The following is a 13,269-nucleotide window of genomic DNA, read 5'->3' as shown; positions in this document are numbered from 1 at the left end:
CTAAAGATTGTGGATAGCATCACACTTCACCAATGATCTGTTCTGAACAGCCTTGATTCGAGTCCCCTGACACAGTGCTGATTCTAGCTCTGTGTAGCACAGTGAAAGAGTGACTTGAGAGCAGTGAGATGGGAGTCCTAGGTTCTAGACCCCAGAGCAAAGACTGGAATCTCTTACTGTCGCCCCTGTTGAATGCAAAATGCATGGGTAGTCCCCCTGAACTAGGTGTTAAGCCTTGCGTTAGAGCCTTCACCAGGAAAATAGGTGGACTCTAGAGTTATATTCCATCTTGTTGTCTTACTCTGCTGCAAAGAAAGAAATGCCTTGACAGGGAGGTGGACAATATCTATCCTACCTAGACTAGCCTGTAATCTGGAGGTTAAGGAAATCTGAAGTTGAAATGTTGTGCTGAAGAGTATTGAAATAAAATCTCCCACATCAGCCTGGTGGCTGGAGCACTGGCAGATCTTTGTGTGTGTGTGTGTGTGCATGCACCTAGAGACAAGAGTGGGTTTCAGTCTTCCATCCTCAAAAGCAATAGGTTAGGCACTTAAGTCTCAGAATAAGGTTTGGGTAAGCTCTTTTCAAGCTGCGGAGTACAGTAGGAGTTTTTCCTTCTGTTGGCTAGTTTGTGCCCCACACCTACTTGGTGAGCTGCATGTTTATCCAGTTCCTAGGCACTGGGCTCTAAGAAGTTTAAGCTCCATGCTTAGGGCTGTGGACTCCCCTCCTGGGGCTAAGAATTTACAGATTAAGCAGGGTGATGCTGAGCCTAAGTACTTTTTATGGCTTACAATTTATCCAGGGTTACATGGGAAGCTTCTCACAGAGTTGCAGATTAAGGTTCCCATCTCAAAGGTGTTTTCTGTGAATGACTTGAAAAGGCATTCCTTCAACTAAAGAGCCTTCAGAAAAGTAACCAGAGTTCTTACTGCTCTGGACTTGCCCATTTAATTACATCTTTCTTCAAGTGGTATGGTGTGTAATTGTGGATTCAGAACTGCAGCTGAGGCATCATTGGTGCCAAGTAGAGCAAAATAATTTCCTCCAAATCCAAGGGTGGCCAATCTTTGACGCAAGTGGCACAGGCACCCTGTGCATGGTATGCAGCCAATCAGGGAAGAGAGAGATGGCAGATAGGGCAAAAAACAGCAAATCAGGGAGGGAGTAGAAGGCTGCATTGCAGATTGGGCATGGGATCAAAGTGGTATCTGGGGAGGGTGTGGGGCTAATTTGTCACACCACTCCCAAAAAAGTTGGCTCCCTACTGTCCTAATCTCCTAGATTTGGAATTTGACCATTTGCACAGTAATTGAAATGTGTTGCACTTCAATCCACTAAACTTCTAGATCCTCTTCAGCTGTGTGCTTCTGCTAGCCAGATATCCTTGCTTTGATGTTAGGAAGAGGAGAGCATATACCCAAGGTACAGCACTGCACTTGTATTCAATTTTACCTTATTTCAGACCATCTCTCCACTACTTGAATTTTGGTCCTGTCCTTCACAATTTAGTGACCCACTCTCCAGCTTGCTAAGAGTAGACATGAGTTGGACTTCTGTAAGACTCCAATTGAGCTATCTATGGCTAGGTGTCCAATTTGGGAGAGGATAACTAGTCAAGCCAGTCTTTCAGCCAGCTGTATATCCATCTGGAGGCAATTACATCTAGACCATGTGGTCTTAGCTGGTTTATGAAAATAATACCTGCTGTGTCTTTGCACAAGAACTCAGTTTGATACACAAATACCCCAGCTTACTCCAAAACAAACACTTTATAACTGTGTAGATGAAATGAACATGTATTCACACCTGCATGGATGCAGCTACCCATAAAAACATAAGATGTTTATGCATGTCCTGATTTAGTTTAGAGGAATTTTGATCTTCGCATTAGCAAATACTGTAACAGACACTGATTAACACTGGCAGACTACTTCACTGTGCTACAGAAAATTCACTTTATACAGGACAACATTGTTGTCATGTTCTTCCCCAGTTCAAAAAGGCAGGGGAGAATACAGTGCTTGTCTACTTCCCTGCAGCTGAGTTCAAAAAGGCAGGGGAGAATACAGTGCTTGTCTACTTCCCTGCAGCTGAGACAAGTATATGTGGCTCCTATTTGATTCAGTGTGCATAATGCTTCAGGTTCAAGAGCAGCCTTGGAAATCAAAGGAGTATGAGGCTAGACCAGGCAAGCAGCTGGTAGTGTTGGCTTAGTCATTCATCTCTTCCCCTTCCTTATGCCGTTGGGATATAATGATGCTATCCTGAAAAATAAAGGGGATATAAACTAGTTGCACTTAGCCCAGCTGTGATCTAGCTGGAAATGGACTTACTGCTTCCAAGTCAAGTAGGGGAGGTCTAAAGCAGGGATGTCAAAGTCATCTGGCCCTGCAGGCAAGATGAGTTCTGTGGGACAGGTCCATGGGCTGGAGGAAGGGAAGGGAGCTGGTCCCTGCTAGATACTGGAAGGGAAGGGAGCTGGATACTGCTAAGACTGTGAACCACAGTGCTGGGCTTCTGCTTTCACTCGCATGGTAATCAAGCAGGTGAGAGCTGCAGCCTTAGAGCCCCAGAAACACTAAGGCTTCCCACAGCAGCAGCCAAACACCAAGGCAAGAGGCACAGCACTGGAGCCCCAATGCCACCATTGAAAGCCACCCAGTATCACAGGAGCTTGACTGCTACCATGGAAACAAGCTGCAGCAGTGAGCTTGTTCTCACTGTGCTGCTGGGGACCCAGACCACACCTCTAGCCTGGGTACCTCCACTGCAGCCAGGGTCAAGACAAAGTCTGTGGGCCAGGTGACCAGTTCTGTGGGTCAGCTTCAGCCCATGGGATGTGTTTGACACCCCTGCTCTAGTGTAACAGCCAGTGGTGCATGGCCTGACAGAGATACCAGTATGCTCCACCATCTCTTCGTCCATAACCAATTTCTAAGAGTTGGGTTACAGCTGAAGTGCCAGCAAGAGGCTGGTGGGCTTGGGCCATCCTCCAGCATGTCTGGAGCTGCTGACTCACTAGCATTGCTGGCTGAGGACAAAACTCATCAGCTGCCTTATAACAATGGCAAACTCAGAGCAAAAGTGATTCTATGTTTTGCCAGAATCTATAAGACCAAACAAATGCAGGTTATAAACCTATGTGCAAATGCAGTGCAGGCAGCTGGCAAGCTGTCCCTGTCCTTGCTGGGGCTAGCTGCACAGACTCTTCTCTGTGTGGCCTTCCAATAGGCAGCAACTAGCCAAGACCTTTAAAAAAGCCCCTGAATATGCCCTCGCCCAGTACTGATGGCCCAAACAGTTTCCTTACATCGCTGAAAGTGATGTTGTCAAAGCCTGGGCTGGTGATGCTGTTCTCTGTCCTACTCAAGGACGCACTCTTCTTCAGCCAATAGCGTAGACTCATTGCTAATGCCATTAAGACTATGAGGGCCAGGATGCTGCCAACTGCCACTGCTGCTAAAAAGCCTTTGGTAGGAGTCTTGTCTGCAAGCAAGAGCAAGTGGTGAGCATGCTGAGAGACAGTGACCCTGCACCAGCCCTGGCACAGGGCTTCATGGGGTCAAGCTGCAATAGATGGGTCCTTCTCAGCTATTGGTCAGCAAATAGCTTCTAAATGACCGCAGCAGCAACATTAAGGACAGAGCAGGCCCTTGCCTGTCCTGGGCCTGAGCACTCAGTTTTATGCTTTCTACCTGTGCCGCTGGCTTTGTCCACACCCCTTCTCACACTATGGCGCATGTTCCCCAGTTGGACTGCCCCATGCAAGGCAAGAAGAGCACCCTCCAATTCCCCTTCCCCAGAAGTGGACAAGGTGCAGTGTTAGGGAGCTAGCGTGTGCTAAAGCTCTGTTTTAAGGACCGAAAGGCAACAGGAGGTTGAATGTCAGAAAAAGTGTGTTCTGGGGCTTAAGGTGTGGACTGACAGGAAGGTTGGGCTCTGATCCCAGTGCTGCTTCTAAGCCCCATTATAGACTAGGGTGAGTCATTTCACTTTCTAGACCCAGGCACCCCCCGCATTAAATAGGCACTAAGACTGAGGACCTGTGAGGCTGGGCTCAGGGGCAGTTACTGCAAGGAAAGAAGAACAGTTGTTCCAAGCTGTTATGGTGTTAGGCCCCCACCTCCCACTGGGAGCATCCGGTCCAAATTGCAACCCTGTCCATCCCTGTACTTGACATCATCCAGGGCAATGGTCCCTCCGATCGGCCACGCTCCATTAGTCACTTCAAAGACAATCTGCAGGGCAAGAGAGGATCCTGCCTGAGCCCCATGCATGCACCGGAGGTGAGCAGCAGCAATATGCCCAGGAAGGGATGGGAGAGGAAGAATGGGACTACTGGCTCTGGGCCTAATTGAAAGGGGATGGAGCAGTGACATCAGCACCCAGTTGCAAGCGAGCCTTCCTCTCCCAACCTGGGCACTGAACCTGTTGCCCTGTTAGCAAATGCCCAGTGCAAAGAGAGCGAGCAGGGTGGGAGTCTCCCATGGTGCTGGACAGGCAGTGGCAGGACCATGAAACATCTCAAGTGAAGACGGGGCCTGCCCTGATTTTACCTGGAACTCCTCAGGGCTCTGCAGAGGGATTGTCCTGTTCATCCAGCCTTGGCCCTGGTGCCCTCCAGTGCTCCACACCATTAGCTGCCCTGCCGGGCTGTACAGCTTCACCCTGAGCTCTCCGCTGTCTGGAACAGAGATGTGGGGATCTGACATCAATGCAGGTGGGCAGTGGGAGCTCAGCCTTTGCTCTTCCTGAGCTCCTTGCTCCCAGTCAGGGCCCCCACAGCACCTCACCACCATGAGGCAGAGAGCCCCAGCATGCCCTGCCAGTCCCATCCTACAGAGGAGGAAGTGGAAGCCAGATGATACACCATGCTCAGTGCCACCCTAGCTCTTGCCATCTGGAGACAGATGAGTCCTATTGGGCACTTGGCACCCAGAGCTGCCTAGCCAGAGACAGTATTACCCATAAATCTCTGCCCACCATAAGCCCCTGAGCAGCTGGATCTATAAGCAGGGTAGGAACGAAGGATCCCTCATCTCTCCATGCCCTTCTTTCTGCCAAGCCCAAGGCCCCTCCAGAGCACCCCACTCCTTTTCTCCAGCACTTAGGGCACCTGGCACCACTTACAGAAATGCACCAGGAAGTCCATGTGATACCAAAACTGGAGGCAGGCACCTGTGGTAGCAGGCAGGTGCTCACTCACCAGCAAGGCCCTGCTCCCCCCAGGGCCCAGCACGCTGGCATCAAAGTAGGCGTAGTGCCCTACAAAGGAAAGGGGTGGGTGAGCACAGGCAGGAACAGGCCTCTGGGCCAGATTGCTCCCCCTCACTGGGAGAGCACCTACCCACCAGCATGTCACCCCCACCAACTCCTGGGCAGGCAGACTAAGTTCAGTGGTCTCAGATCCTCTTCCACAAACACCCCCTCCCCACCAATGGTCCCTGAGAGCCAGGCAGAAGTGAAGTGTGGTGGTGGCTTAACGGGGTGGGGGATACTGAACCTGCTGCTTCCTGAGCTGTGCCTGCTCTGGGGATAAAGATGGATCCCTTCAGGATCCCTTCTCCCCCTGAGACTGCACCACCCCATGCAAACCACCTCCAATAGGCAGTCACTGGGCTGCTTATGGCCCCAGACCTATTCCTGAACCAAGTAAGCATCTCCCCCTAGACTGGTCTGTGTCAGACTCAGCCCAAATCAACCAGTTCCCCTCCTCCCAGGCCACTCTGAGCCTGACCCCCATCCCACCCCACCTTTTAGCTTCCCTTCCCACTGCCAGGAAGACTGCAAGGCCATCAGTGCAGGGCAGAGGGGGTTTGGGATATACTGACTCACCAGCCCCTCTAAGGGGAGGGACAGGGTAAGGTCCCTCCCATGGGCCCCCAGACTCCCTGGAGGGTGATTTCACCCTCAGCCTGAGCCTCACTGACACAGCATCTGCATGCACCTGGCCAGGATATCCTGGCATGCTCTCACCTTCCTTGGTGCCCAACGTGTGGTCCTCCTGGGGGCCTGGGTACTTCGAGGGGCTGACCCCGCTCTTCCAGCCCCAGGCAAAGCCACGCAGATGGGGGTCAGAGGAGCTGCTCCAGCCACAAGTGTCCAACTCAAAGTCACACGAACCTGCCAAGGAATAAAATCACCTGCCCCTGCAACAGCAGCACATGGCTGGGTGGCACTTCACCAGAATCCCTCTGCCCACAGAGTGTAGGACCAGGCCCCTTCTGCCTGAGGCAGGACTGCAGGGCTGGACCCTCCACACAGGGGGTCATTCCTAACCCTGGACGATGGGCTCCCCTTGGACAGAAGGAAGCTGTCCCAGACCTAGCTGGGCACACAGGGCAGCTCATTTATTTATGCCTGGAGTCCAGGGAGACCCCTGTGTTAACCTCCACCCAAGGGCAGTGAGCTGAGGAGACCTATCAACGCATCCCACCTGCCCTGCCCTGCTCTACCCCTCACAGCGACCAATGCCAAATGTTTTGTGGTGGTTATACAATACACACCGCATGCAGTACCATTTCAATCCCCTGCCCCAAGCTGGCTGCACAGAGACTCACAGCCCTAGTCACTGTCCCCAGCTGTGGGCATCTCCTGTGACTGCCCTGAGACCCTGGAGAAGATTAAGGAAGTAGCTGTCTGAAACACTAAGCTTCAAGACAGCCTGGGAAAGGCAAGATGGCTGAGCCATGATGTCCAGGGCTGCTCTGGCCTAGCCAGCTACACACCTAGCTTTCCTTGGATACAAAAATAGCTCAGCAAAATGTAACCCTGGGCTCAAGCCAAAGGGAAAAGGAGCAACAGTGCAGCAACTGGGATTGGAGCATTTGAGGTCACATCCAAGGACTGATTAAACACTTTACGCAGGGGGAGGGGTTGCAGTTTCATGACCCCTCTTTTGCCACCCAGCTATGATCTGCTGCCTCTTGCCATGGGCAGGGGGCATGTGACATCCTGCCTCTGCAAAGGGATGACCCAGATCTGATGGGTCACATCCTGGCCCTGGCAGCACAGAATCTCTCCACTCAGAAACTGACTGTGTCTGGCCTAACCCTCCTGAGCAAAGATGCCCAGCCTGGGGCAGGCTGGAGCTCGGGCATGGTTTAAGGCTATACCTGGTTCCGGGCAGCTGCCATCCTTCAGGTGAAGATCATCTAGTGCAATGTAGGACTGTTCCCTGCCAGCACCCACTGCCTCAAATATCACCTGTCAGGACATGCAGAGGTAAAGGGTCATGCAGGAGCCACCTCAAGGAGTACTCATAGTGCTACAGCTCATAGGACTTTTGCCCCTGGATCAGTTCTCTCTCAGCTGGGCAGAAGAGCACAGTCCGGCCCCAGTCCCAACCCTGCCTTGTGGAGAAGCTTTGCTGGGGCTTTTCAGCTCAATGAAGTACTTCTGATGGTACGGCACGGCTCTGCTCTGTTCTGCTCTGCTCTGCTCTGACAAGCAGCTGCAGAAATGGCCAGTTTTCTGGTCCCAGAGCTCAAATCTCTACAATGGCAGCATCCCACCCAGCCTGGGTCCAGAGCCAGGCAGGTTGCTGCCTTCAGTGCCCCTGAGCCCAGAGCTGCAATACAGATGACCCCTTTGCCCCTTGTCTCACCTTCCATTCCCCATCCGCTTGGACAGCCACGCTGCCATAGTGCCAGGCATCCCCCTGCATTGAGCTCACACTGAACAGCCGCCTCCGTGCACCCTGTTCCTCCATGTGGATGTTCAGGGAACCTAAATGAGACCCAGAGGCTGAAGACCTGTCCCAAGGGTGACCAGAGACCATTCTGTTCCTGCCCAGGGCCAAAGGGAGCTATGGTACTGATAAACCCATTGCAGGGATAGCACTAATTGACTGATGAAACACCCTTTCTCCTCCAGAGAAACAGCGTGGGCAGAGCACAGCCCCAGGAGTTGGGTCTCCTGGGTTCATCTGGACTTGCTGCACAGAGCCTAGGCCTATCACTGGACCTGCCTGAGTTTATCATCACCACACCCAGGGGCTAACAATGCTATGCTGCATGACCAGCAGAGGCAAAGAGCTTCAGAGATGCGCAGGCTCCACCATAAGGAAGAACCCACATGCCAGGTCTGTGGCCACTCCCAGAAGCCACTGGCCAGATAAGTTGGAGCAGAGCCCAGAGTGGCCAAAGCAAGCTCCAGCCATCCCTAGGTGAAAACAGGCAGAGTCTGGTCTGGCCCAGTGACTGTTGGGAAGGAGTTTTATTTGGCTCTCAGGTAGCTCTTCTGTGGCCCCATCCCCACAGCAGGGAAGACACCCATGCAGCTCAGAATGTGGTGCCCCAGCCCTCCCTGGAAAGGGGCAGGATCATGCCCTGCCAGCACCCCCAACCAGTCTGCGCCAGAACTGTGCACAGAATCCAGGAGTCCCAACTCTCAGGCCTGTGCTTCAGCCAGGTTTCCTCCCCAGACACATGTCTGTGCCACATCAACTGCCCAGTGTTTCTGCATTGACCAACAGCAGGAATGAGGAGGAGAAGCAAAGGCAAGGCTACCATGCTCACCTGAGTCTGTGCTCAGGTGGTACCAGAAGGTCAGGCACTGGGTACGAGTCAAGGGCACATACAGCTCAGAGGCCAGGGTGGCTGCACGGGGCAGGGAGCTCTTGCTTGTATTGATGATCATATAGTACCCTGAAAGAAAAAAACCCACCAGCTTTGCAGGAGCTGCTCACTGGAACACCTGGGCACTTGGCTTCCTGAGCACAAGCTACAGCAGTGACACCAATCAACCCATCCTGACTCTGCTGGCCCCTCCATTGGCAAGAAGGGGGACCTGATGATTCTCCCAAGTGATGAAAAGCCAGTGAATAAATGGGTCTCCATAGGCACTGGCAGCAGTAGGCACTCCAGGGGGATGCCCTGAAAACCTCCAGCTTGCACTATGACATTCAGAGCTGCTGGGAGGCAGCGAGACACCCTGGACGACCCTGCATTGATTGCCAGGCCCCATCTGACCCTGACTCATCCTTGCTATGTTGGCAATGGCTTTGCCCCCCCCCGCCCCATTCAGCACTGGGCTTTGCACCCTGGCTCAGTCCCTGCTGCATCATTCCAGCTGCTCACACAGCTGCTTCCACCCTCACTCCAAACCCAGAGAGCTAGATGCATGTTGGGTGTAAGCTCCCATGGCAGCCTGGTCCCAGAGACACATGGGAAAGCAGTCCTCTAGCCCCTGCCCTCACCCCACCTCCTTTGCTTCCCAAAGTCCAGAGGCCCACAAGGGCAGAGGATCCCCAAAGCCCATAGGGCTGCTAGAGAGAGTCAGCAGCTGCCCTGCAGAACCTGAGGCCACAAGGAGTCGCCCCATGTCCCCAGAGAAGGCTCATGGAGCTTGCATTACCTCTGGCCGTGCCCGTGGTGTGGTCGGTGGAAGGGCCAGTGACTGCAGTGCCGGTGGCATTGCTCTGTCTTGCCCATGAATGCTCCCCGCTGGCAGTGAAGCCACAAGCACTTGCTTCGAACGAGCAGTGCTCCTGCGCCCTGCAGGTGCCAGGCTTCACTGAGAGGTCGTCCAGGGCCACGTGCCCCAGGTATCCATCACGGAGAGCCTCGAAAATCAGCTGGAAGGGAGAGAGAAGGAACACAGCACTGAGCACCAGCCCCACCAGCTCATGCCTATGCCATACTCACCACCATGTCACCTGCCTTGGCCTGCCCAGAGAGGGACAAAGTGGGTCCAGAGAGCACCCCCAAGGTCTGATGGAGGATGCAAGGCCAAGGGGGCCTGACAGTGCTGTGGGGATTTGGAGCTAGGCTCTGTGCCTTGGGCCTAGAGGTTTTCTGTCTAAATGCCAGTCATGTGCTCAGTGCTGTTCAGACACTGAGGCATCCTCAGGTCTGCCCCTAGCCAGGCTAGGAACCAAAGCATAGCCCTAGAAGGCAGCAAGCTTCAAGTCCTCCTGGCTCTGAGCAGAGCCTGGGGGCCTTACCTGGTATTTCTGTTGGGGATGGTGATGGAGCGTTACAGATCCCAGGTGCCAGGCACTGCCCTGTGTTCCTGTTCTGGTCCAGAGCACTGTCTCTGCCTCCCCGTCATGCTTTATCTTGAGGTTCAACGTGCCTGAGATCCAACCAAAGAGTTATGAAGCCAGCAAAGATGGGCAGGGAGGGCTTCTGTAGCACTCTCCTCCCAAAGGATCCCAAAACCATCATCCATGTGGGAACACCTTCCCCAGTGCAATGTAGACCACTCTGGGGTGAAGGGAGGGGTCCCTCCAGGGCAGCACATGCACACCAACTCTTAGCAAGGCCCTCCAAGCAGAGCAGGTGGGCACTGGGATTTAGCATCTCAGAGACCCACATAGATCAGAAGAGGCCAAACTGAACATCAGAGGTTGGGACCTCTGGCTGCCTATATGCGTGCTTGGTGGTGAGGGCAGGGGGTGTTTTAATTAGAACAGTTTCCAGACAGCCGCTCTAATTAAAACAGCTCACCATCATGTGTATTAAGCCCTGCTGCCTTTCAAAAAGACTGTGGGAGTGCTTTAACTAAAGCTCATTCGATAAGGTTTAGTTAAAGCACTCCTGCCGCCGTTTTGAAATGCAGGGGGCTTAATACACGTGACGGTGAGGAGATGCCGGAGCGTTGTAATTAGAACACGGAGCAGACTCGATCAATCTAATTAGAGCGGGAACAAGCACGTCTACAGGCAGCCTGTGCTCCCAGGGCCTAAAGGGCTGAAATCTGTGGTGGATCAGGCCCCCGGTCACAGGTCGTGTGAGACTGTTCTCAGGGAACTGCCCCCAGATAGAGGCCTCCTGGGGCAGCTGGGAGAGGAGCCTCTGCAGGCTGGCAGGGCTAAGGTGCTGTGCTGGTGCCAGGTCTGCCTTCCCCTGTGGGGCTTTGGGAAGCGAAGGGGCCACCATGAGGGAAACACTGTCCTGGTGCAGGCAGGAGCTGTGGAAGCTGGGGACAGAGCCCTGCAATGCGCAACGGGCCCCTTCTACCAGGGTTCAAATAAGCCCAATGCACAGCAGAGCAGCTTCTCTCCCAGCATGCACTGGGGTGACGTACAGCATGGACAGCACCCCAGACAGGGAAGCATCTCTCCCAGCATGCACTGGGGTGATGTGTCCAGCATGGACAACACCCCAGATGGGGAAGCATCTCTCCCAGCATGCACTGGGGTGACGTGTGCAGCATGGACAACTTCCCAGATAGGGAAGCATCTCTCCCAGCATGCACTGGGATGACGTACAGCATGAACAACATCCCAGATGGGAAGCATCTCTCCCAGCATGCACTGGGGTGACGTGTGCAGCATGGACAACATCCCAGATGGGGAAGCATCTCTCCCAGCATGCACTGGGATGACGTACAGCATGGACAACATCCCAGATGGGGAAGCATCTCTCCCAGCATGCACTGGGATGACGTACAGCATGGACAACATCCCAGATGGGGAAGCATCTCTCCCAGCATGCACTGGGGCGACGTGTGCAGCATGGACAACATCCCAGATGGGGAAGCATCTCTCCCAGCATGCACTGGGATGACGTACAGCATGGACAACATCCCAGATGGGGAAGCATCTCTCCCAGCATGCACTGGGATGACGTACAGCATGGACAACATCCCAGATGGGGAAGCATCTCTCCCAGCATGCACTGGGGCGACGTGTGCAGCATGGACAACATCCCAGATGGGGAAGCATCTCTCCCAGCATGCACTGGGATGACGTACAGCATGGACAACATCCCAGATGGGGAAGCATCTCTCCCAGCATGCACTGGGATGACGTACAGCATGGACAACATCCCAGATGGGGAAGCATCTCTCCCAGCATGCACTGGGGCGACGTGTGCAGCATGGACAACATCCCAGATGGGGAAGCATCTTTCCCAGCATGCACTGGGGCGACGTGTGCAGCATGGACAACATCCCAGATGGGGAAGCATCTCTCCCAGCATGCACTGGGATGACGTACAGCATGGACAACATCCCAGATGGGGAAGCATCTCTCCCAGCATGCACTGGGATGACGTACAGCATGGACAACATCCCAGATGGGGAAGCATCTCTCCCAGCATGCACTGGGGCGACGTGTGCAGCATGGACAACATCCCAGATGGGGAAGCATCTTTCCCAGCATGCACTGGGGCGACGTGTGCAGCATGGACAACATCCCAGATGGGGAAGCATCTCTCCCAGCATGCACTGGGGTGATCTATTCAGCCTCAACACTGTTCTCTCTGAAAAGCAGCTCTCAGAGAAGGCAACTCTGGTCCTTGGCTCCTGCCTGAGTCCTGACCCCACAAGCAGTTACCACTGTGTATCACCACTGTAGGCCTGTGTCCGTCAAAATCAATGCCACCAGCTCATGGGCAGATACCGGGAATGTCAGGTGCACCCTTCAGAGATGAGGTGGGAGAGAACTACTCTCTCCCTGGGCCCATAAAGAACATGTCTGTCCCAGCCCCCAAGGGCCATGTCACATGCCACCTACCAATCTGGGGGCCATCCATGCGGTACCAGAACAAGAAGCACTGGATTTCAGCAGCCGGATCCAGGAGGTAGGTGAGGAGACGGGCGCTGAGGCCTCGGGCCTCCTGGGCAGAAGGATCCATAGCCATGAAAAACCCTGTGCAAAGCAAATGCATCTGCAACAATAAGGGCAGGGTGGGAAGGCCAGGAAAGGGCAGCTGCAGAAGGTTGTATGCCCCAGCGCCAGCCTCCCGGACAGCTGCGTGCTCTTCCCCTGGGCCTCATCCCGCAGGAGCACAGACAAAGCTCTGCCTGCCAGAGGCATCAGCCAGGCTCAGATCCGAGCATACCCAGGCTCTTCTGGCACAGCTCGACCACAGCAGACCCTGCCTGCTCCCTGCTGGGACTGAGGAAATGTCCTCACAGCCCAGTCGAGGACAGAACCACCTGTTTCTGGTCCCGGTCATACTGCATTGCAGGAGAAGGTGAGAAGTTCCCCCCTGCTGCACTCCAGGGGTTCCTGGGACAAGCCCCCCTGTCACACACCTGCTGTGGCTGCTGAGGGAGGCCCCCAGGGCTTGTGCCTACCATGGCCCGTGGTGTGGTCAGAGCCCAGACCCTGACCAGTGCCTCGCACCCATTCGAAGTCATCATTCTGGTCCTGGTACCAGCCACACAGGCCCTTTTCAAAGTTGCAAGACAGCTCTGTCCAGAGAGTGGAAAGACCAAGACATAGGATCATGAAATGGAGGTTGGAAGGGACCTCAGGTCATCCAGTCCAATCCCCCTGCTCAAAGCAGGACCATTCCCACCTGCATAAGTACA

General features: G+C 54.1%; 1 protein-coding gene across 1 annotated transcript in view; it reads right to left on the bottom strand.

Moving 5' to 3' along the window:
• Nucleotides 1-32: 32 nt before the first annotated feature.
• The window catches only part of MAMDC4 (MAM domain containing 4), a 31,904-nt gene continuing 18,667 nt past the window's right edge, over nucleotides 33-13,269 (bottom strand). The window contains exons 17-29 of the mRNA XM_014602664.3: nucleotides 13,033-13,149; nucleotides 12,467-12,601; nucleotides 9,950-10,080; nucleotides 9,361-9,580; nucleotides 8,523-8,651; nucleotides 7,610-7,731; nucleotides 7,119-7,209; nucleotides 5,980-6,126; nucleotides 5,134-5,268; nucleotides 4,560-4,687; nucleotides 4,127-4,241; nucleotides 3,314-3,489; nucleotides 33-2,267 (exon numbers count right to left, since the gene is read on the bottom strand). Of these exons, the coding sequence (XP_014458150.1) occupies nucleotides 2,214-2,267; nucleotides 3,314-3,489; nucleotides 4,127-4,241; nucleotides 4,560-4,687; nucleotides 5,134-5,268; nucleotides 5,980-6,126; nucleotides 7,119-7,209; nucleotides 7,610-7,731; nucleotides 8,523-8,651; nucleotides 9,361-9,580; nucleotides 9,950-10,080; nucleotides 12,467-12,601; nucleotides 13,033-13,149 (1,700 nt within the window). The 3' untranslated portion in view covers nucleotides 33-2,213. The remainder of the gene's footprint in view (nucleotides 2,268-3,313; nucleotides 3,490-4,126; nucleotides 4,242-4,559; nucleotides 4,688-5,133; nucleotides 5,269-5,979; nucleotides 6,127-7,118; nucleotides 7,210-7,609; nucleotides 7,732-8,522; nucleotides 8,652-9,360; nucleotides 9,581-9,949; nucleotides 10,081-12,466; nucleotides 12,602-13,032; nucleotides 13,150-13,269) is intronic.

The sequence above is a fragment of the Alligator mississippiensis genome, chromosome 12 (genome assembly GCF_030867095.1).
Source record: "Alligator mississippiensis isolate rAllMis1 chromosome 12, rAllMis1, whole genome shotgun sequence".
NCBI lineage: Eukaryota > Metazoa > Chordata > Crocodylia > Alligatoridae > Alligator > Alligator mississippiensis.
This window is presented reverse-complemented; position numbering and strand designations above follow the sequence as displayed.